The sequence below is a fragment of the Schistocerca gregaria genome, chromosome 1, assembly GCF_023897955.1.
Source record: "Schistocerca gregaria isolate iqSchGreg1 chromosome 1, iqSchGreg1.2, whole genome shotgun sequence".
Lineage (NCBI taxonomy): Eukaryota > Metazoa > Arthropoda > Insecta > Orthoptera > Acrididae > Schistocerca > Schistocerca gregaria.
The window spans coordinates 372295685-372321168 of NC_064920.1; the positions used below are offsets into that span (position 1 = coordinate 372295685).

The 25484-nt window shown below is 42.3% G+C and overlaps 1 protein-coding gene across 1 annotated transcript in view; it reads right to left on the bottom strand.

Annotated features, from left to right (window-relative positions):
- The window catches only part of LOC126348386 (esterase FE4-like), a 106513-nt gene that overhangs the window by 63662 nt on the left and 17367 nt on the right, over positions 1 to 25484 (bottom strand). Inside the window, exon 3 of the mRNA XM_050002354.1 lies at positions 12056 to 12265. Within this exon, the coding sequence (XP_049858311.1) occupies positions 12056 to 12265 (210 nt within the window). The remainder of the gene's footprint in view (positions 1 to 12055; positions 12266 to 25484) is intronic.

A 25484-nucleotide genomic window follows, 5' to 3' on the forward strand; every position in this document is an offset into this window, starting at 1 on the left:
TCATTCTTCCTTGTGCGATTAGTATGTGTTGTGAAAAAAGAATGTTGAACATAGAAATAATACATATGATTAAGATAGTGAGCTTTGAATCGATCAATCGATCAAAATTTGCTAAAGAAGCAGTCATAGGTCACGGTGAAGCCACGGTCACAAAACGGCGGCCAGCCAAACATGAGTGTGCGGAACGGTGAAGAGCTGGTGCCAAGCATTTTTGAAGCCGCGGCAGACATTGTAAACTTGCCATCGATTTTCGAGAGGTTGTGCCTTCGGGAATTTCAACTTCGTATCGATTTAAGAAAATAACACTTTTCGAAATTTAATTTCTGTTTCCCTTAAGTTCATCTTGCTCTTAGTTCATCAGCAAATACTTAAACACGTGGCGTTTGGATTCCATTGTGAAAAACACTGCAACTTACAGCAATACAGGATAACTATATTACTGTAGTGCTGTTGCCGTAATACTGCTTACTGTTATCACAAGCTAATGTAGTTACTTCTAGCGCAGTTGCCTCTGTAGTCACGCTTTACTCAGTAAAAAGCACAGAATAAATAAACATAAAAAGGAATATAAAGTTAACCTAGCTTTGACTGTCCAACTGAAACAATTACCTTGAGCTACTTTACTTTTTAACATAACAGGTGTTAGTTGGAGGCAGCTACAACACAAACGCACTCTTCTGCGAGCTCGTCTCTGGTTAGCTGCGTTATATAGAAGTAGCTCCAGACTACAAAGCTATAGTTACCTCACAAACTTCGTTCATTGCGACGTCACCTACCATGCTCTGACATTTTTATCGTGTTTATCTGCATCATCTATCTGTCTGTATATGTAATAACATTCCGTTAGGTACCAATATTTACATAATTTACGTAACATGCGCCTTTACCTATCTAACGTTTTTACAGCAGGCTTGAGTTTCCAAATAATCTCTGTGCCTGCAATCATCCTTATAACCAAATACTGGTGCTTTTATGGAACCTCCAATATCATTAGACTTTTTGATAGTGAACTTTTTATTTGTAAATAATATCTCAGTTAAAATAATGCACATTTAAAGTAAGGTATGAGACACGAAAGCACCGTAGGCGAATGACAGGTTCACTACCTGTATTTCATTAGATGTATGCTTTTGCAATTGAATAACGCTTTTACACACTTCTTGGTGGGTATAATCTGACAGTTTTCCGTACATAGTCATTTAATTTTTTTGTGAATTCTATCTCCTCCGTTGCCAGGGAACAAATTTGGCCACTGTCTTCTGGTCACCGTCAGATTGCGTCTTTTCTGTACCCAATTTCGCTATGTAGGCCTAATGGTTGTGCATCAGATATGCATTTCAAGCTGCAGTTTAGACTTGCTCTTAGTACTAACCGTGTTATTACAGGCTCTCGCATATTCATTGACCCAGGCTGCACCGTAATGCCGGTAGCTTGTTTCATACGAACTACACGCAATCTAGCAGCACGATAACCTAACTTTTTGCCTAACTGCAGTACTGGGTAACTGGTGACAGCATCTACTTGTACAACTATATTAATCGATCTATTTTGCCGGTTTAACCATCGCCGTGTGGCTTTATCGCGGTACTAATGGCTGAAACGTTCTAGTTCCATGACGTTAATACTGCTCTCCATCAAAGCCAATAGTTAGCTATTTTACAACTACATTCTGTCAGAACGTGCAGAATAAATAAAATGTTCATATTAGCTGACTGTTTTCGCAAAAGTTATCTGGTAATCTCAGTTTTTCTCCTACTTATAGATATACTTCATCGCCAACTTTTGGCAACACACAAGAGAACTTTAAAGTGCTTCAAGCGTGTCCTTTTGTACCAACATATGCAGACTTAGAAGAATCAATGTGCCATAGTGTCAAAGAGCCGAGCGTTCTAGCTCGCTTTAACCATGGTGAGATTAGCGTACAATACCAACACTTAAAACGAGATTTACGTTCTTCCGTGCTTCCTTGTGATTCAACAACAGCCGTGGGCTCAAGTAAGACTCGTTTTCACTAAGTGCTTCTGAAGCAGAAAGTTGAGGACGGAATCACTCGGAGCACTTAACCGCGTTTCTGGTACTTAAAGGATTTCGGGCGACCGTGAGACACTGCTCAGGTCTCGACAAGAATGAAAAGAGCTTTACCGGCTCCTCGAGTTCTGTCATTCTTCTCTCGTCAAACAAAATATTCAAGATCTTCTCTGGAAGATATTGTTTGACGATTAAAAACATTATTTTAATAAAAGAAATTCAAGAAATTAAACCCGAACACTCGAAATATAATTTCTAGATTGAATTTACAATCTGCAGAGAAATGTGTGCTGATCTGAGTCTCCCTGGAAGATTAAAACACGAAACTTTTTCCTTTCGTGGGTAAGTATTCTACTGACGTAGCTATCTATCTTTTTGCTCTCTGTTTGCCGCTACTTCCGTGGCTTTACTGTCGGTGTCACTGATTATTTAATCGAGTAGCTATTAATTTTGTTCTCCAGAGTCTAAATGATTCACGTTCCAAATACACACACTGTAGAACGTCATGAGGTTGTCATCTGAAACTAAATCTGAAACATCCGACTCATTTATCAGTGATGCTAAGAACATGATCAGGGAGCGGTCAGCCAAAGAAGATAATTCTGCTAACAACAGTAAGATCTAATTACCATCTACAAATTTTTTACAGAATGCTCAAGTTTAGTACTACGTAGTCAAATTATTTCGCGCTCACATATTTATAAAACGTGCAGAGTACACTAAAATAATTGAAAGCGTCCATAATCTTTGTGTGTGAATCATTCGCTAAGGTGTTGCCAACACAAGCATCGTTCTTAAAAACTGAACCATCCTCTCTGTACCGTGCATGTCATCTTCAAATATCCATTATTCCATTTACCTGAAGCTACAAAAACTACAGTAGACTAAACTCCTTCAAAATCTCTTATGTTGTTCTTATTTATGCAGAAAACAGAAGGTTAGCGAAAAAAATGTGATTTCGATGAATATATGCTGATTAGCCGCAACTAAAGTTGTAAAATTAGCGTGGGCCGAAGACTACCCTAAGTACGCGTAGCCTACAGTAGCTTTCCTAGGAACTTTGGTCAGTTGCGCTCGTACCCGCGTTTCCCATACGATAGGCTTGTTGCATGGCTATCGAGCGTTACACCTTTACGATCTCTTTGTTAGCGTATACGAATCGTATCTTACGAGATTCTCCTAGAAAATAGAAGCAGTAAAGTGTTTGAGTGAGGATATACAAAGGCCTGCGTAACCTACATAACATTTTTGTTCTACAGAGTTGTTCTTCTGTCTGTTACTGAAAAATTAACAGCATTTATAGCAAAATTGAAACTATCAGTGTTTAATTCAGGATTTACTCGAAAATTTGGTGATCTTTAACGTGGGACAGAAGGGTGTTGTACTAAAAATAAAAAAAAAATACAGGTAGATCATATAGCTCCAGAAAACACAATTTAATAAAAAAAGATAAAATTTTAAAAAAAGTTGCAACAGAACAACATACAGACATCTCTTCAATACTTCGCAAACTTATATAAAATATGTTTCTGTTATTCTTAAGGGCTTTTCGCATTTATCAACAATAACAGAAAAGTTTTGCCTTTGATCATGATGGAAAGCGTTCTATAAATGACAATAATTATATATTTCTTATATTTGTGCAGATAAACTGTACTTGCATCAAAAGTAATTGTTTGGTTACATTAACGCGCAGTGGTTACGTGATCAGTTAATTTTTAATACACATTGCAATTTATAATTTGAAAGGATATAAAATACACAGCGGATTAACACTGAATGGTGTGCGGTTGTAATTATGTGTAAGGAAAACAACCAAACAATCAAAACAGTAAATAGGAGTCGTCGGCTCCCAGTTTCTCTCTTACACATTCATTTATGCTTCTTCCCTACCTGTGCTACCAATGTTACTGGTAATCGCACCATTTACTACGTCATTTACGCAGTGTACCAAAACTACCGAACTATAATAACATTAGCCACCACATTACGGTCGCTGCCCACCGTCAGAGTAAATGTCGCTTGGTGGCGCTGAGGGCAGCTGACGCGGTAAACATACGAGACTTGGAACTTTAATAGTGACAACTATTTATTTACAGCTCGTACAAAATAGGTACGTGCTTCAAAGTTTTACTGACCTTCAAAGTAGTCACCAGCATTGTATATAACCCGTTGCAGCACGTACAGTTTCCACTGTATGTGCTTGAGCATTGTCCTGCAATGTCCTGTCATGTCCTGTCATGTCCTGCAGAAAGTGTCATCACTTCTATCTCTATACTGTTAATTTTTGGAACACAACCTACGACCAGCTTAGAGACAAAAGAGACAACACTTTCTGCAGGAACTGACTATCATTTTGCAGGATAATGCTCAAGCACGTACAGTGCAAGCTGTTACTGATTTGTTTGACTGATGGGGCTGCTAAGTGCTACGCCACCTACAGCACTCCCCTGAGTTAGGCCCTCGTGAGTTCAACTAGATTTCTACACAGATGGAAACACTTCACGGCATTCGCTTCAGAACTGTTACAAATTCGGCGAGCAATAGACCGCGCCACTCGAACTGCCAGCCCAACTGGCACTGCTAAGAGGATCCAACGACTTCCACATCACTGGCAACGGGTTATGCACAATGCTGGTGACTACTTTGAAGGACAGTAAAACTTTGAAACACGTATCCATTTTGTAAGAGCTGTAAATAAATAGTTGCCACTATTAAAGTTCCAACCCTCGTATAAGCGCAGCAGAGACAACTGTGGAATCATTCTAGTGACGATACGGGCCGCAAGTAGAGAAACCGAATGACTTAAACGACTTTAACGAAGAGTAGAAGAGTACGATTAATCGCGTGGGAGCGAGAATCTCGACGGAAAATCTGGCCGGCTGCTCGTGTGCCAGCGTCGTGAGTATCTGTGAAAAGTGGTTGAAGGACGATGGAACCACGAGTGGACGACAAGTAGTTGGACGTGAGGGCGTCATCATAGAAGGCGTAGATTGAATGTTTGTCCGCTCCGCAAATAAGGACAGGTAATGATCTTTGGTAGATTTGACAACATAGCATGTGCAGACACAAGCATCTTGGAGCACACCGTTCAACGCACATTATTGAACATGGGGCCTCGCAGCAGACGACCCCTAAGTGTGCCAATGTTGAACCGATGACGTCGGCAATTACGGCTGCAGAGGGCACAGAGTCATCGAAATTAGACCACGTGTTAATAGATGTGGTGGTGGTGGTTAGTGTTTAACGTCCCGTCGACAACGAGGTCATTAGAGACGGAGAACAAGCTCGGGGTAGGGAAGGATTGGGAAGGAAATCGGCCGTGCCCTTTCAACGGAACCATCCCGTCATTTGCCTGAACGATTTAGGGAAATCACGGAAAACCTAAATCAGGATGGCCGGAGACGGGATTGAACCGTCGTCCTCCCGAATGCGAGTCCAGTGTGCGAACCACTGCGCCACCTCGCTCGGTACGTGTTAATAGAAACGTGTCGTCTGTTGGATTAAACACGTTTCATATTAGTGTATGTCGATGGCCATATCAGGATACAGCGTCATACAGGTGAACGGCTGCTAGAAACATATATCGCCCCACGATGGTAGTAATCGAAGGCACCTCACAGCTGCGGAATATCTGATCATGATTCAGGACCACTACATCCTTTCATCTCTGTTGACTTATCCAACGGCGATGGCGTCTTCCAGCAAGATAACAGTCAGTGTCACAAGGCCAGGAGTGTAATAGTGAGCTTAGCCATGAAATTCACGCGATCTGAACCCGATAGAACACATCTGGGACGATGTCGACCGCCAGCTATGGTCTTACAAACAACCGTCTCGTAATTTACGGGAATTGGGGAACCTGTAGTTATACGCCTGGTACCACATACCACTGGAAACCTACCAAAGACTTGATAACTGCACGCCACGCAGAATAGCTTTCGTATTACGTTCCAAAGGCAGACCACCAAGCTGTCAAGCAGGCGGCCATAATGTTTCGGCTCTTTAATGTATGTTGCAGTGTATCTCACAAGATTCAGTGCAGGGTCAGTTCTTTTTTCTGTTTTTCCTCCCAATGGCAGCGGAGTAGTTCGAGATTCGATCCATTACAAACCATTTCCTTTCCGATAAATACAAGGCGAGCTAGTTGTTGGACAGTGGAGATCACTGTTGGCAGTATTAGAGAGAGAATTTCCAATTCAGACATTTAGCTCACAAACAAGGGAAATTTCCCAGAAATTTTGTCGCGGTGGTGGGATTGGAGTTATCTTTAATTCATTTCAAGGACAGTAAGTCCAGAGAAATATGCGATAGTCTGCAGAGGTTCGCAGAAGAGGTTCTGTGAAGTTTGGAAAGTAGGAGACGAGGTACTGGCAGAACTGAAACTGCGACGACGGGTAGTGAGTCGTGCTTGGGTAGCTCAGGTGGTACAGCACCTGCCCGCGAAAGGCAAAGGTCCAGAGTTCGAGTCTCGGTCCGGCGCACAGTTTTAATCTGCCAGAAAGTTTCACTGTTAAATATGTTTGTCTAATTGTCGACGCATGTGGAACTCCACTTCAGTCTGTGTGCAAGGCATACAGACATCCCAGTGAGAACTACATAGCCATTGACTGACCTCATAAACTTATTAACAGTTTTCACCGAATGGACCCGGGACGCATTTGTCTCGTGTGTACAACAGAACACTTTCGCAACTGACAGGGACAGGCTATACATTTGGGTACACTTGAAGGCAATTCCATTGCAATATGTGACTCTGTTGCATATGAGGCTACACAGAATAGTCTGGTCTCTACAATTCGCTCTCTTTATTTTCATTATCCGTTATCAGTTGCAAGTGAATTTAACAACCCATGATGTAAAGAGGCTGTAAGCTATGAGCAACCGGAATAGCCGCTACTGTCTCTCCTGCTTTCGACTATGTTCTGCTAAAAGTGGGAACCTGCCTGATATCTTGCTACTCTGAGCGTGATACCAAGCAGCAGCATGATGTAGGTAAACCTAGATTTTATGCTGAATCACAACTTACACGATTAAAGCCACTCATAGATTTACAGAAGAGGAGAGCAGTTTGGAAAACTATTCAATGATGATCATATTTAGACTCGAATATAAAAGATATACTGCATTGCTATCTCCAAAAGCAAATACAAATAACTCGTACCTGTTTAATAATATTATCAGGAGCACTTGGCCGCGAAAGGCAAAGGTCCCGAGTTCGACCTCAGTCCAGCACGCAGTTTTAATCTGCCAGGAAATTTCATTATTGAAATAAGTCGTAAAGAGTGCTTAAATCATTGAATCTGAAAAATAAACAAAGTATGGCGAATATTTCTCGGGTAACTGCGTAATAAAAATCATAAGTAACAAAAAGTGTTAGATAAGAGAATAACAAGAGGGTGAGAGAGTGGTACTGTCATGACACAACCTTCGTAGAACATTTAGCGTTACCTGAGGTGCAGCAAAGGTGATCTCGTGGGTTTGTGCAGATGGGACACCCGGACTACCATCGGTAAATTAGTCAATGAGATATCGCGACTCATAAGTAAGGATCCGATCGGAATGATTTTTTGTCGAATTGGTAGCACTCTCTAAGCCTACAAAGCTCCAGCAGTCAGGAGAACTTCCGCCTAAATGGCGCCAAAACTGATGGTCCATGTGGATTGGCGGCTAACCAAACCGATCACGGATGCTCGTGTTATCCTTCGAAATCCAGCTAAAAATAAAGAGCAGCTGTTCTTCCTGTGTGTTATTTGAAAACTGCTACCAACACAAACACGGTTGATAACTGCCGTCAGACGATTTTTTGCATAATACAAAAGTGAATCTTTATTTAGCTCTTTCTGGAGAAATCACTGTTGGCTGCCTGGTGACCGGGCTATTTTGAATTTTTAGAGACACTTTTTCCTTGCTCTCGTGTTTCTGTGCGTTGACGGACGCGTTCACATACAAGGAATTTATTTTAGAGGAAATCGTAAACATGGTGATAATTTTTAATTTATTACAGCCACTAACGTCCTGCAAAAATCATTGACAATAACTCTACACCAGAGGAACGGTAGTATGTTAAATACATCATGTCTCTGTTGCCTCAGGAAGAAACATCAGTTCTATGTGAAGACAGAGAGAGAAGGAAAACGCCAATTTTAGATGTTGTGGTTCAATGAAAATCAGATGGATGGCACGACCACACTGTGCATTGCAAGCCGACGCGCACTGATCTGTATCACAGTGTACAGTGTTATCACCGCCATGTCGAGAAGACAGCTGTTTTAAGATATTAATATGAAGAGCTACAACTGTCTGTGACAAGGACCACCTGGCTTCTTTGATCAATCATTTGACGTACGCATTTCGAAAAACTGGTTATAGCGTTCGCGATATAAAGGTAGCGCTCTCCGAGAAACGAAAACGTGAAGACGTTGAACAAGTACGTGGCGATCTACTGTTACAGATCGCAGTGCAAAGCGCCAGAGAAACACAGAAATATCGATAACTTGAGAAATAAGTAGTTGATGAACAATCTCATTAATAAAGACAGAATAATGATTAATGAAGTTAAAACCTTGTCTCACTCTTGTACATACTCGGATTCTGTTACTAAAGGAGAAATAGAAGATAGGACCTGCGAGAATAATTTCAACCGGGACAGTGGCTGTAACCTCACTAGAGCATGCTAACCAACTCTCGATACTGAGAACACTCACTGAAATGCAGTGAACTGTGTACCTTCCTGCTACAGTGCTGGCTCTGCCAGTTCAGATATAGACACAGCTGCATGAAGTGATGATGACTTATACCGAGCAATCACAAGTCGTCTAGGAACTGTAAACGAACATAACAACAAAATTACTATAGCTATTAATAGGCAGCTCCTGTGGACTATATCCTTCTACGATTATCGTGGCCTACAATTGAAGTTTTTAAGTCAGTGGAATCAAGGCCTTTGAAGTCACTTATTTTGATACTCGCTAACTCACTCATATCAGCTATTGAGTAATTCTCGCTCACCTAGAGTCATGAAATTTTGGCAAGGAGCAAGATTTCACGTTACAAGTAAAGGAAAATTGTTAATCTGTATTTATATCACACGAGAAAAAATATTTGTTTCTCAAGTCTTATCCGACTGACTGTCCGCCTGATAAGACCCCGTTTTCTAAAGTATTACAGGAGCAAAAGTGAAATTACACAAAAAATTTGAACTTAAAATTGAAAATTAAAATATTCTCGAAAGACTAGAAATTCCTGGTATAGGTGTCTTGCCACTATCGATAACAATAAGAGGCAAAAACCTTTTAGGTTTCAGATTCCCGGGATGGATGAACTATCGATATACACAACTAACAAGTAGAGACCACGACGTTGGGATCATGGACTTACTTCAACTTTGTACACCTTAGTAGTAAGGTGCACTACTCTGGAAACTCTGAGAAAATCGCAACAGAAGTTTTACTAGTCTATTCTGGAACTGATGTACATTATACGTGTGAAGGCGCCAACCATGAGAAGTTATTGTGGTCAAAATCGTTCGCTCTGAGCGGGATAGTAGTGGTCCATACTTTTCTAAGTTTTTAATCTGTATTTTTTAACACTGGTCACATTATTTAATTTAGGTACCATTTGAGAGATGACATAATGAAAAATAACCTGACGTGCACTTTCATGAAGTTGTAGTGAATTTCACATTGTTATTTGGGTATTTATTATTTTTAATTAAATTTTCAAGGACGAGGGACAGGTCTGGAAAGCCCAAGACAGACCTCGATAAATAATGATGCAAATGACTTTATTCAGTAATAAAGTAAGTCAGAATGTGGCAGACCACAAGAGTAATGTACAATTACTCGTCAAATGTGCTCTCGACATTACACGTTGCGGGATGAAATTTGTTATGCAGACATGCTAAACATCAACTGAAACGCCATCTACTGCATCGAATGAATGCATGCTTCCCTCTCTGACAGGGAATGTTCAGAGTTTCTGAGGGAAAACGCACCGCGTTAACATTTTGAAAAATTTCCCTATCATCCAACAGTTTAATATAAATTAAAAATTAAGTTTTAGCGGTAATTGAACCGTAGCCTTATGCACGTTCGCCTTACGTAGATCGAACGCTAACCACTCTTTTTTGTTTTTTTCTTTTTTTTTGCATTTGTTCGTTAACGTTCGTTGCATTTGGTCGTGGCGGTCGTCACATGACACTCATTGAAGTTCGTCGTTGATCCCTTCACTCAGTCGTTTTTATTACATAGAACAGGCAGTTCTCTGAGCTAACACGCTGAGCTACCGTGCGGGCAAAAAGTTGGGGCACGAGGGAGATTTGTACACGGATGTCTCCCTCCAGAGTCCAACACCGTGACAATACATCCACGACACAGCTGCTACTTGAAAAACATGAAACTCTAAAGCTCCGGCACCTGCTAACAGATATAAAAGCCACATGAAAGACGCGTAAAATTGTTTTTATTTTCTCAGAATCGCAAGAGTTGTGCACGACTTGCACATTGCCGGCCGGTGTGGCGGAGGAGCGGTTCTAGGCGCTTCAGTCTGGACGTCCGCAGGTACGAATTCTGCTTCGGGCATGGATGTGTGTGATGTCCTCACGTTAGTTAAGATTTCAGTAGTTCTAAGTTCTAGGGGACTGATGACGACATAGTGCTCAGAGCCATTTGAACCATTTGAACTTGCACAATATGTTATTTTAATGGCCTACTAAAGGTCTAAAGGTGTACGAAGTTTGTAGTAAATCTGTGCCCCCACCCCTCCCCTCCCGTTGTACGTTTGTAGAGAGCCCTCAGACCGCCTTGTCCTACTCGCACTTGACAATATTATTTTATGTATTTTAAAACCGTTATGAAATATGTAAAACCTTCGGCTGAAGAGTGATTTTTTTCCGCTGCCAGGGCACTCATTTGTGAGGGATGGAAACAACAGTAAACAAATGAAGAGGACCAGACGCAACAGTCCGCTGTTGCTGACGGAGAAGATGGACGATTTCGTTGAAATCTCGCGATTTAACCCAGATCCGACGCGACAGGTTAAGTTAGGATGTTTTGTACAAGGATGTCGTCGCGAGAAACTTCCATCTCATACAATAGGTATTCAAATTCTAATAGCTGATCACTAATAAAGTTCTCTATAGTAATATTTCAGTTTTAAACACCCCTCCTGCTTAAGGGGGGAAGGACGTCAAACGGGCCGACTTGGAGCAGGAGAGGGACCACAGGACACTTTATTTTTCACTGTTTATACTTTTACAAATAAATTCATAGAACTTTGTCAGCATGACCAGGAAGGATTCAGAATTCACACTCATAGCAGTGGGAGTTCGAAAACATTACGAAGTAATTTTCTTTACATGTGAAATTTCATCATTTTTTCACTTACTAATGGCAGCATTTGTTGCTATAGGTACACTTTTCTTCATAAGTAAGAGAGATTCTTCGATGAATTTTGCACAGCATACAAACCATTCTTAAAGGTGTACGAAACGCTAGAATTTTCCTCATCTATTAAAAACTGTGGTAAAAATTGCGCTAATTAACTATAACATTTTTTCATAAAGTAAATAGATTGTAGAGTTTCATACACCTGTAAGGATGGTATGTATGCTGCGCAAAATTAATCGAAGAATCTCTCTAACTTATGAAAAAAAGTGTACCTATAGGAACAAAGGCAGCCATAAGTAAGCGAAAAAATGAAGAAATTTCACATGTAAAAAAAAATTACTTTGTTATGTTTTCGAACTTCCACTCCTATGAGCGTGAATTCTGAATCCTTCCTGGTCATGCTGACAAAGTTTTACGACTTTATTTGTAAAAGTATAGACACTGGGAGTTAAAATGTCCTGTGATGACTCTCCTGCTCCAAGTGGGCCCGTTTGACGTCCTACCCCACTTAATGGTCTGTATTAACTGATGATACCCTGGGTGTCGTCGGACTTCGTGGGTGCAGAATTAGAATGAGACCTCAGCGCCGTCACGTCCGCTTCGGCTGCGGTATGCTACGTGGTGCTGCGGTGGCGTACCCGGATGGGTTTGCGCTGCAGCGCCCAGGGGTTGAGCACGGAGCCGCTCTGCGCGATGACGCGGTGGAAGAGGCCGGCCGAGAGCGGGCTCAGCATGTGGTACTGCGCGCACGCCGCGCCCGACCCCGCGCCGTACAGCGTCACGCGCGACGGGTCGCCGCCGAACTCGGCCACGTTGCGCTGCACCCACTGCAGCGCCATCACCTGGTCCTGCGGCAAACCGACGCCTCACACGCTGGCAGTGCTTCGTCCGGAACCCGTCACAACCAGTTATAAATAAACACACAACGTAACTGCTGAGTGTTCCATTAATCTGATGACCGCCTGTGAGTAGTAGTAGATACCTTGGCAGCCAGCGCTCAGTTGCCAGGCCATCAGCTGCCGTGTCGCCCGTCTACTGCTGCGGTGCGGCTTAACTACATTTAAAATACACTCCTGGAAATCCAAAAAAGAACACATTGACACCGGTGTGTCAGACACACCATACTTGCTCCGGACATTGCGAGAGGGCTGTACAAGCAATGATCACACGCACGGCACAGCGGACACACCAGGAACCGCGGTGTTGGCCGTCGAATGGCGCTAGCAGCGCAGCATTTGTGCACCGCCGCCGTCAGTGTCAGCCACTTTGCCGTGGCATACGGAGCTCCATCGCAGTCTTTAACACTGGTAGCATGCCGCGACAGCGTGGACGTGAACCTTATGTGCAGTTGACGGACTTTGAGCGAGGGCGTATAGTGGGCATGCGGGAGGCCGGGTGGACGTACCGCCGAATTGCTCAACACGTGGGGCGTGAGGTCTCCATAGTACATCGATGTTGTCGCCAGTGGTCGGCGGAAGGTGCACGTGCCCGTCGACCTGGGACCGGACCGCAGCGACGCACGGATGCACGCCAAGACCGTAGGATCCTACGCAGTGCCGTAGGGGACCGCACCGCCACTTCCCAGCAAATTAGCTACACTGTTGCTCCCGGGGTATCGGCGAGGACCATTCGCAACCGTCTCCATGAAGCTGGGCTACGATCCCGCACACCGTTAGGCCGTCTTCCGCTCACGCCCCAACATCGTGCAGCCCGCCTCCAGTGGTGTCGCGACAGGCGTGAATGGAGGGACGAATGGAGACGTGTCGTCTTCAGCGATGAGAGTCGCTTCTGCCTTGGTGCCAATGATGGTCGTATGCGTGTTCGGCGCCGTGCAGGTGAGCGCCACAATCAGGACTGCATACGACCAAGTCACACAGGGCCAACACCCGGCATCATGGTGTGGGGAGCGATCTCCTACACTGGCCGTACACCTCTGGTGATCGTCGAGGTGACACTGAATAGTGCACGGTACATCCAAACCGTCATCGAACCCATCGTTCTACCATTCCTAGACCGGCAAGGGAACTTGCTGTTCCAACAGGACAATGCACGTCCGCATGTATCCCGTGCCACCCATCGTGCTCTAGAAGGTGTAAGTCAATTACCCTGGCCAGCAAGATCTCCGGATCTGTCCCCCATTGAGCATGTTTGGGACTGGATGAAGCGTCGTCTCACGCGGTCTGCACGTCCAGCACGATCGCTGGTCCAACTGAGGCGCCAGGTGGAAATGGCATGGCAAGCCGTTTCACAGGACTACATCCAGCATCTCTACGATCGTCTCCATGGGAGACAGCAGCCTGCATTGCTGCGAAAGTTGGATATACACTGTACTAGTGCCGACATTGTGCATGCTGTGTTGCCTGTGTCTATGTTCCTGTGGTTATGTCAGTGTGATCATGTGACGTATCTGACCCCAGGAATGTGTCAATAAAGTTTCCCCTTCCTGGGACAATGAATTCACGGTGTTCTTATTTCAATTTCCAGGAGTGTATAAGCAAATAAACTTTGTACTCACCCATGTCACGCAAGGAGATACCATTATTTCCCACGCATTTCTGACACCTACTCCAGAAATTATTAATCGCACGATGTAATTCCCTCTAAGAGGTTGAACTGATTGATTCACGGCTATTATCCTTGAGTTCGCAGGCCGGAGGGGCCGAGCGGTTCTAGGCGCTACAGTCTGAAACCGCGTGACTGCTACGGTCGCAGGTTCGAATCGTGCCTCGGGCATGGGGTGTGTGATGTCCTTAGGTTAGTTAGGTTTAAGTAGTTCTAACTTCTAGGGGATTGATGACCAAAGCAGTTAAGTCCCATAGTGCTCAGAGCCATTTATCCTTAAGTTCCTCTATCGCGTGATAGCGTACATTTTGTCCTTTAGTGCGCCCAACAAATAAAAATCGCACGAAGTTAAATCAGGACTTGTAGCGGCCCAGATATTCTTACTAATCATTCTTTCACTGAACACATCGTGAATTGCGTGCAAAGAAACAGTGGCCGTATGAGCCCTTGCCGAATCCTGTCGAAAAAATGCGAAGCTTCGTTCTCTTTCACCCAGTTCATTAAAAAACTGCTCTTACAATGTTTTGCACATATCTTTGACTTGTAACTGTGTCATTAAAAAAAAATTAGGCCTACCATTCTGGCACCACTAATTACGCAGCAGACCCCTATTTTCTGATCATGAATGAGTTCCTCACGAGGCAGAACAGGTCAGTGTGCGCGCTAATGTCGACAGTTTTGGGGATTAACACACCCGTGTAAATGGAACTCATCCTCGACTGAAAACACAATCACGTAAGGATCCGTTTCACCGTCAAGCACTTGTTTTAAAACCCGTTCGCAAAACTTAACCCTCTGCGCACGATCACCATGTCGAAGTGCTTGCACTACTTATACATCATAGAGCCTTAGCCTAAGCGGCGTAGCACCTTTCTGTACAGAGGTGCACGATTTTTGTGTTTGCTGCGAAAGGTGTCCAAGAGACATTTTAGTGGAATTTTCCAAGCAGGCGTCATGCAATGTCATCGAGATGAGCTTCTGTGGGCACTGTACGTCGTCGTTTACGCTTCTTCTCTTGCACACTTCCCGTTTCACGAAATTCATTCACTAATTTTGTGAACTGCATTACGACTCGGAACTCGAACACCTGGGAACTTCTGTTCAAACACTAGTCGAACAGTACGAGAGGACTTTGTACGCACTTAAGAACCCTAAATAAACACTCGTTGTGGACTCAAACAATTGTTCTTGCCGTTGTTGCGTTTACAGACTTCACTGTTACGCTCCTGATGCCTGTTCCGCTGCTCGAATGACACTGGCCGACAAGGCGCGTATGTCTATACGGCCTTCAGGCTGAAACTCTTCCACAAAAAGAGGGGGACATAGAGTGGTCCCGCTGCACCCATTCGACCTGCAGGCACAGCATCCGTGGCCGGCCTGCAACACCCGGGGCAAGGGGTCATAAGATAAATGGAACACCCAGTACTTACTAAGTGGTTTTTCAGTACGTTTTTCACACCGTTTCTCACAAGCAGCGTCCAATCAATTCGCTTGTCTATGGGGTATCGCTTATGTTGTGCGACTCGATTCGTGATTTCCTGTCAGAAAGGTCGCAGTTCATAGTAACCGATGGCAATCATCGAGTAAAACAGACGCGATATCTGCTGTTCCCCAACGAAGTCTTATAGGCCCTCTGCTGTTCCTAATCGACATAAATGACTTAGGAGATAATCTGAGCAAATCTCTTAGATAGCAGATGAAGCTATCATTTACCGTCTAGTAAAGCCGTGATAAGATCGAAACCAATTTGCAAAATAGCTTAGAAACGATATCTGTATGGTGCAAAATGTGGGGCAATTATCTCTCAGTAACGAGAAGTGTGAGAGGTTCCACATGAGTACGAAAATTTCGGTTACATGACACATCACAGAAATTTAAAGGCTGTCAATTCAACTAAATATCTAGGGATAACAGTTACGAACAACTTAAACCGGATCGATCACATAGAAAACGTTGTGGAGAAGGCGAACCAAAGACCACTGTATTGGCAGAAGATCAAGAGCTGCAACAAATCTACACCAGAGCCAGATACGGCATGCCAAACCTCACACGTGCCATGTGGGCGGCCCGCGTGTGATACGAGTCTCTGCCTGCCTCGGCTTTGCTTGTTCCTTTCCGAAAGCACTTGGTGCAGCGCAACGTTTCATTTAGTGCGATACTGTAATGTTTGTGTTGTTAAGAAGGACGAACAACCGTCGGCACAAATTTTCGTTTTCGTCATCCCCTTGTACAGCTAATGGTATTTCGTATACGCAACTGCGAATACATTTCATTTATATTTCATTTATATTATAATGTGGCATCTTTTGGTCGGCACAACTCTCTTCAGTTTGGCATAATCGTGGTGTCAGCGCTGTTTACACTATGTTATTTGTTCGTAGTATGAAGGATGTTAACGGGCCAGTCGCTGTTTCCACAAAAAAGAGGCAGTCCAGCGATCTATTGCCACAAGCTTAAAAATGAATGGAAATGTCAGAAGAAAGTGATGAGAATTTTCAATATCTATTATGCAGTAGTATAATCGACAGGCACTGCGAATTTGCTGTGAAACGGTATTACAATACCGCGGAGGAAGAATTTAAAGAATTAGCTGACAGTAAAAGACAAAAAATTAGAATGATCGACAGACAGTATTTATACTTCTGTATATCACGAAGCACTTCACGCTAAATTTGCAGGCATGGAGCACTTGAAGAAATTGGTGGTATCAATAACAAAATTTCTGAATTCACACACATTACTCCACCGTGATTTGCAGTAGTTTCCGGCGGAAAAAGAACGAAATCTATGAAGACTTCAAATATTACTTCAATGTACTTTAGTTAAATCAAGCGGCATGCGTGGCATGATTTTCCCATTAAAAAGCCGCTGTTATCGAATTTATGAAGCAACGAGGAGGGTAGGAATGAAAATTAGGACATTGAGAATGGATTGAATGCTTCGCATGTTAAGTGGAGTTGAATGCTCGCTGACCACAGTAAGCTGCTGTAAAGTGTGAAACAACTTATTTCTGATTTGATTTGGATGAATTTAAAAACAAAGTCGCATTTTAGAGGGGACCAACTTTGACGAACAAAGTTCAGTTCATTAAGCTCAATGACACTAAAGAAAACGCGAGATTTGAACAATTCATTGTGGCCTTGAAAAAATGACAAGGATCATTTCCTGAACTTTGAGGACACTGCCAATCTTACAGCTGTTTTAGAGCTATTTTTGAGACCGTTTGGCTGCTCAGTTTAAAGCGTTCCTATACTTGTATAGATGTAACTGACTGATCTGAAATTGTTTTAAAGGAGTTCAATAGAGGGACAGTTAATGCTGGTTGTGGGCGACGGTGCAATCACAGAAATATATAAATAAAGCCATTTCACAAAAAGCTGTTAATTTACTGAGTCTATTCAATGTAAGAGTTGCTATCTCCACCGACAATAAATTCTCTAATAAGTTGACCGATTAAGTTGCCTCAAAGGCATTCCTGACTGACATCAACTCAAAGGTAACTAACTCTCAAAGGTAACTAACGCTCACGACCGTTGCAGCGTCTATTTAAAGCAAACTTGATTTGCATCCTCATAGTGGTACTACCAGGGCCAACTTTCTTTTATAACGCGCAACTCCTTCCTTATATCGCGATTTTGTTCCGTCAGTGTAACTACGCTGCAGTAACAATTACATAATCAATCATCTTCGCCGAGGCTTATCAATGTCCTGAAATACGCCTGACACAAATCAAGATAATTAGAGGATTACCGGTGACAATTTGAAATTCTGCTGAATTTTGTTTCACATCGTCTTCTCCATCGTGTATATTATGTGGAGAAATGTCTTTCATTTTATGTGCAAGGTGCAAAACAAGTTATGTTTTAAGAATTCTTGTGTGGATTATGATTACTGTAATGATTTTGTACCCTAATAATTAGTTGTATACTATTTTACATTAACAAAATGCACGTATATGAAACGGTAACCTGAAAAAAATTTAAACGTAAAATAAAAATTTAAAACGTAAAACAAATACGAATAAAATAAATAATCAGAATAATAACGATTATTTAGATATTTTAATGAGGTATGTTGAAAATAATTCGACAGCATATTGTGTACAACTTAGTTGCCAAAAATGGTATTTCCCAAACTACCTTTATTACACATGGATACATATAGCTTGAAAGCTCCTTTGATTTATGTTGTAACAAGCGTTTTCGGTTTTCAAAGTTAATTAATGGTGGTGGGGTATTTTTAAAAATTTCAAATTATTACAGTACTTGATTATGCAGTTTTCAAGAACATTAGTTATAGATCAAATTTTATCTGAAAAACATTTTTTATGAGGAAACGTTTCGAAGATATTCCCTTCATACCTAACAGGCCAAATTACCTTTCAGGATACGTTTTACCCCTTCAAAGTGGAACTGGGCACAAACAAAAGAATACGTATTGCATTATTTTTTCCCCTCCGCCCAACCGCCAAGTTTCATCAAGATTATTTATTTACCCCTGGGAATGTTCCCTTGTCCACTGCCTTACTTCACTGCCTCATGAGACACAACAATGAGAACGGAATATCGTGGCTACAGATGAACAGAACTGCGATTTGTGAATCGTTCTTTTCAGCGGAACACCTCGTAAGAGGTAAAATTTAAATAAAACTCTTTAGCTTTTCCTAGAATAGCCATCGGAGACTGATCAAATTGTGAATACGCCTGTTTCTCAGCAGGAAGTAGCCCCCCATAAATTTCCATCATAGCTCGTCAGAACCGCAACCATAAGTTAAGGATACCGTGCGGTTAGTTTCCGTGATACTTGCGCTGCGAATTCACCTGAAATCAATGCCGTACACACATGTGCATAGGATTTGGTCAAGACCGTAGTGTACAGATTCAAACCACTGGTCTGCACTACGTATGCGAAGAGATTATGGAAATGACAGCAGCAGATCTGATCAACCGCCGTACTCCGTGTTAATGCGGGAATGTGACCTCTGCGCTTTGACTCGCGGGGCGATTATACTGGATACATATCACCGCATTATGTATGTTTCCTGTAACAAGCAAATTTTTCACATAAATGAGTTCTTGCCTGTGGAGTACCTGCGCTACCGATAGAGTCTACGTGGTCGTGCGGTAGCGTTCCCGCGCCCGGGTTCCCGGGTTCGATTCCCGGCGGGGTCAGGGATTTTCTCTGCCTCGTGATGACTGGATGTTGTGTGATGTCCTTAGGTTAGTTAAGTTTAAGTAGTTCTAAGTTCTAGAGGACTTATGACCATAGATGTTAAGTCCCATAGTGCTCAGAGCCATTTGAACCATTTTGATCGAGTCTAAACTGTCGTAAATTCATGGCGACTTGTTATGTTATAAATGTGCATGGTACACGTCGAAAATATAAGGTCTGCTCCTATTTCGAGGGACATGTTTAAGGACTATTAAACAATGAAACTTTGACAGACCTATTAACGACGTTTGTTCACTTTAAGCTCTCGTTACGTCTCGTTCCCATACCCCGCGTTTAGGTCTCCCAGTATTATCCAAGCCCTTGAATTTGAACGCCTGGATACGACTTAGCACTATTCGTCAGTTAGTGTCATCCATAACAAGAAGAATGGAAAATAACATCGTTACGTCGAGGACGAACACGATTTTTCACATCTGAAACCCTGTGAATATTTAAAACATAGACATCGTTGCAAAGACTTCGGTTAGTACGTCATCGAGATTTGATACTGAGCATTACAAGTATAAAAATTTCCATTTCTATTTATTTTCTCTCGGGTGCCTGGCGTAGTGTTTTCTCTTGAATTATTGCTAACCCATTATGACACTTTGGAGTTCAATTATTTAGTTAATTTATTTTTGTCATTAAATGCCATGGACATCAAATAAATTTGTCACAGGATAAAAATATCATTTTCAACATTAAAGGAGTAACTTTAATAATGCATTATGAAAACTTCTATTGTCGGAGAAATCAGTTGCAGTTGTTAGTGATGGATTAATTGTTTATCCGAGCAATGTTAAACGAGGATCACAACAAATTAGGGGCAATGCCTGCTGGCTGGAAATTCAGGCCTTGATGCAGAAATATTAATTGTAATTGGGATTTGCACAGAATGCAAATAACATATTGCATTAGGTAATGATTACCGTGTCGGCACATGTAATTGCTATTAGGCTGAACGGAAGTATTTGCTAGAAAAATTATTAAATGATACGTGCATTTTGTGAATATTCGTACTGAGTGAACACTGATATTGGAGTGCCGCTGATAGATGGAGACTCATGGTGCGTACTGTATTATGAATTTACATTGTAAGCTCGACAACTGTAAGTAATTCTGTGTACACAGTTTTGGCTTAAAATGGTTGTCTTTAAGTCTTTAAGGAAAGAAGAATTTTTCAGGACTGTGATACTGTGAGCATAAACTTTTCGAGAAGTTAATCGTTTTTTAAAAACGGTCATACGGAAAAAAATTCAATGTGGTGATACGAATACGAGTGTAATATGATTCTAACGCGTCTGAAGCTAGAAAGCATATACATACGTAATGTCGGAATTATATCATCCTGAATAACAAGATATTTATTAATCGAAAACTATCACAATTACTGTGCGTCCTAAAAAATATGTATGTTTATTTATATATTTATTTTCACTGATAATATTGAGATCTTCAGGCGTTGTCATACATCTAATCGGGCATGGTTAGAGATTCTATTTACAGTTAACTCTGCAGTGTACATAGTCCGTGGGTTACTATTACTGCTGCTACTAGTAATAATAATAATAATAATAATATTTGCTGCAATAAATAGGAATATTAACATAATGTCAGTTCTATGAACATTGTGTCAAGTTTATTTCCTGTCATACGAGAGTAACGACTTGCTGATGTAGTGGATTCCTAGCAATACTGAAACAACAGAATCCTCAGAAAAAATTAACTAGTCTGGTCTGAAAGAATAAGTTACAGCTAGCAGAAGAGAGAGAAGTAAGAAAGTCACGAGCTACACCGGTAATCACAATAAAAGTCCGTCTCTAATGACCTCGTTGTCGACGAGACGTTAAACACTAACCACCACCACCACCACAATAAAAGCATTTCTCAAGTCTATAATGTAGACGCGCCTTACTGAGTAAACTGCTCCAAATTGCTCCAAAACTGACCGGAACGGACGAGCTAGCCCCGCCGCTTCACGCGTCAGATCTTGTAAATCATAATGTCTTGTATTTAGACATAGCCCCTTTAGGTCAATCCAGGATTTTTTTCCTCCAGTGAGGAGGTTGTATTCCTCAAGCACTACTCCTGAACGTCTGCAATACACCTATCTACCATTCGTTAAACTTAAAAAATCTTTGCCAAGCAAACAGATCTTTAAATTTTTTAATAAAGGGAAGTTAGAGGTTTGTGCACAGGGGCGATATTGTACTTCAGATCCTTCCAGACTTATTTACGCTTAGAAAGAAACTCACTGGGGAAAATCCTTGTTGTATCCCAGAAAACACTGATCATTCCTGGTCTGGCTGTTCAAATCAAATTACACTCTCTTTCTATGCTCCACTGCTAACTTATATCGTTTATGTCTCAATCACAATAAAAAATTGGTTTACAACACTGATACTCTATAAAACAGCTCAAACTAATATCTTGAATCGGTGCGTTTAACCATTTGATATCGTTCTTTTTGTTGAACGACGGCCTTGCCGCAGTGGATACACCGGTTCCCGTGAGATCATCGAAGTTAAGCGCTGTCGGGGTGGTCGGCGCTTGTATGGGTGACCATCCAGGCCGCCATGCGCGTTTACCGTTTTTCGAGGTGCACTCAGCCTCGTGGTGCCAATTGAGGAGCTACTCGACCGAATAATAGCGGCTTCGGTCAATAATACCCTCATAACGACCGGGAGAGCGGTGTGCTGACCCCACGCCCCTGCTTTCCGCATTCTCCACCGAGGATGACGACCCGTATTGCGTTTCAGGTGATTTATATGCAGCTCACATAACGTGTCTTGCAAGTACTCTAATCGCGTTTCGGTATAGTTGCTTCACTATACAATACGGTTACCACATGACCTCTAGAAAATACTGTTCTGTATGGAAATTAACTCCAAGCATAAATTAACACCACCACACTACAAATATCAGGGAACACATGAGACAGTCCTTAAAACTCGTAAACTCAACTTTATTGCGAGAAGCGACATTTCTAAACTATTACCACTTTCGCTAGTACCTGACACAAATAATACCCGCAACTATGACAAATCAATCAGTCCGTAACCTTACTCAAAAGTACACTCTCTCGCGAATAAGAGATTTTCAAGAATATCTGGACTCTCAAATCTCTATGCTTACCAAAGTATTCCTAGCATAGGATTCAATGAACCACCTTCCACTCTCGTCTGGCGCGCTGGAAAAATTATCACTTATATTTTTCTGTGCGAGCCCTGATTTCTCTTATTTTGTCGTGATGATCATTTCTCCCTCTGTAGGTGGGTGCCAGAGGGATGTTTTCGCAATCAGAGGAGAAAACTGGTGACAAATTTCATGGGAAGATTCCACCGCAACGCCTTTGTTTTAATGATTGCCATTCCACTTCACGTTTCGTGTCTGTGTCCCCTGTTTCGCGATAATACAAAACTTCGTAGCCAGTGGTTCATGTACTTAGAGCCGAAACGCAGAGGGAACGATTTACGAGCTGTATTGTCGATTATCAAACACTTCCCATGGGAAACGCTGCAGGAGCGTCTTCATTGCCCCTGCAGAATGCGGCCGAGAATTGTCTTGAAGAAGGAAACGCGTGACAGTTACGTTATATGGGCTGCATAGCTTCAGGCGAAATTTCTCACCTGGCCCTTTGTGGGGGATACTATTGTTCTAGGCATCTTTATGTGCTCACTGTGTGTTCAGAACCCAAAAGAGCGACGTTACGCTATCGACAGGCGTACCAGAGACGCTGCTCAAGACAACTGTGCAAAGCTTCATCGAATTGTAATGTTGGTTTCCACTTCGCGACCGATCAGCCCTTACGATCATCCCTTACCTTCCAAATATGCCGCATATTTCTGTCTGACCGAGATTCCACCACAGCACTGATCAACATTGGTAATTCGCAATGTAGAGGCGAGGTGTAATACATTTTAGCCAGTATCAGTTAGCTAATCTCAACGAAAATGTCTGAACTGGATCGGGACAGGTATCTAGAATCAGTTGTCCCTGTTAACCAAACACGAAACATGTTACGTATGGTTTCATCCCCAAATAAAAAACTTGAAATGAGATAATGTATGTGTTGGATGACGATTCGAACACAACACCTACTCCGATTGTTATGTAAGCACAGTCATGTCCAGATATCGAATTTTCTCACCAGTAGTGAGATGTTTGGAACTGCAGTGACGAGGAAATTAACAACTTCTGGCTTCCCGGGATTCAATAGACATTACCTATGGGTTTCTTTCACCAGTAGCGATATGTGCGCAGTTTTGAACTAGAAATGACGTGACGAAGAGCACAGTGATGACTGGGAATCGGATCCCGCATATATCGTTGTCCACTGCACAAGAAGACACATTAATTATCAAATTTTGTTCCACAATTAGCTAGGAGCGGCAAGTTTGAACCTGAAACGATGTGACGAAAATATCTGTGTCTCTCTGGGTGTCGAACCGGTCGTATATCATTATCGACCATGAATATCCGCCCCCGGTAGCTGAGTGGTCAGCGTGACAGACTTTCAATCCTAAGGGCCCGTGTTCGATTCTCGGCTGGGTCGGAAATTTTCTCCGCTCAGGGACTGGGTGTTGTGTTGTCCTAATCATCATCATTTCATCCCCATCTACGCCCAGGTCGCCGAAGTGGCGTCAAATCGAAAGACCTGCACCAGGCGAACGGTCTACCCGACGGGAGGCCCCAGCCACACCACATTAAATCGACCATGAATGAAGAGACTTTAAAAATGAAAGTAAATTTCTATCAGCAGTTAGGTGTGCTCATGTTTTAGCCTGATAGGACATGGCGAAAGTTTTATTGCCCAGCCAGGATTCGAACCCCGACACGCGCCTTACGTGAAGAACTTGAGGCGTTTATAATCTTGAGCAAACAACGAATTGATGGCACTATATCTTCACGGAGAGGTCAAACCCCATTCAGTACCGAGCACGCCTTTTTTCGCTGCTTTATTCGGCTTCTGATTATGAAATTCTACTTATTGTTAACAATGTCTTTGTTTACGTTTTTCGGGCGTAGCCCGTGATCACGTAATCTTTTAAAATGATTTCATACACAGTTTTTGTTTTTATATCGGCACCTGCCGAAAAGAGATGATGAATAACGAAAATGGTTCAAATGGCTCTGAGCACTATGGGACTCAACTGCTGTGGTCATTAGTCCCCTAGAACTTAGAACTACTTAAACCTAACTAACCTAAGGACATCACACACATCCATGCCCGAGGCAGGATTCGAACCTGCGACCGTAGCAGTCGCACGGTTCCGGACTGCGCGCCTATAACCGCGAGACCACCGCGGCCGGCGGATGAATAACGAAATATGCGAAGTAAATTCAGTAATTGAAGAGAAAAAAAGGATGTGAAAAGGTAAAAGGTTGCAGAACCTTTTTAGTTTCAAGACTTTTGATTCTCATCACATGCATGTGCTGAGAACTACTGACGGATAAAAACTGTTTCGTTTATAACTCAACATTGCAAGTAACGAAGGCGTGGCCGCTTGAACTTTCCATATAAATTTCACAACGTTCAGTGATCCGTTACTTTGTTTGATGAAGGCGAAGAACAAGATAAAATCTGCTCTCGAATACTTTTATATTTTGTTGAAAGTGTACCACTCGCGGAAATGATTGTAAGTGGGCAGAAGAGTCCTGGCCCGTCACGAGACGTGTTAACTCATTTGCCTGAATCCAACACTGACGACATTATTCGTGAAGACCGACGTTTTACAGTTGAACATATATCATTCGTTGTTCGCTCAAGGTTTGAAACTCCTCAAGTTCTCCACTTACGGCGCGTGTCAGGGTTAGATCCTGGCTCGGCACAAAAACTTTCGTAATGTCCTTTCAGGCTCAAGCACGAGCAACCCTAGTGTTGATGGAAATTTAGTTTCATTTTATGTGTCTCTTTATTCATGGTCAATAATGATAGATGACGGGTTCGGCTCCCAGAGAGACACAGATCTTTTCGTCTCTTCGTTTCAAGTTCAAACTCGCCACTCCTAGCTAAAGGTGAAATAAATTTGATAGTTAATGTGTCTTCTTGTGTAGTGAACAACGATCCAATTCCCGGTCATCATTGTACTCCTTGTCACGTCATTTCAAGTTCAAAAATGCTAATGGCGAAAGAAAACTACGTCTATTCGTGTCTACAAAACAACGACTATAGGTGCTGGGTTCGAATCCTTGGGAAGGCAGAAGTTGTTAATTTTCTCGTCACTACTGCAATCCCAAACATCACGCTACTGGTGAGAAAATTCGGTATCCGTCATAACATTACATAATAAT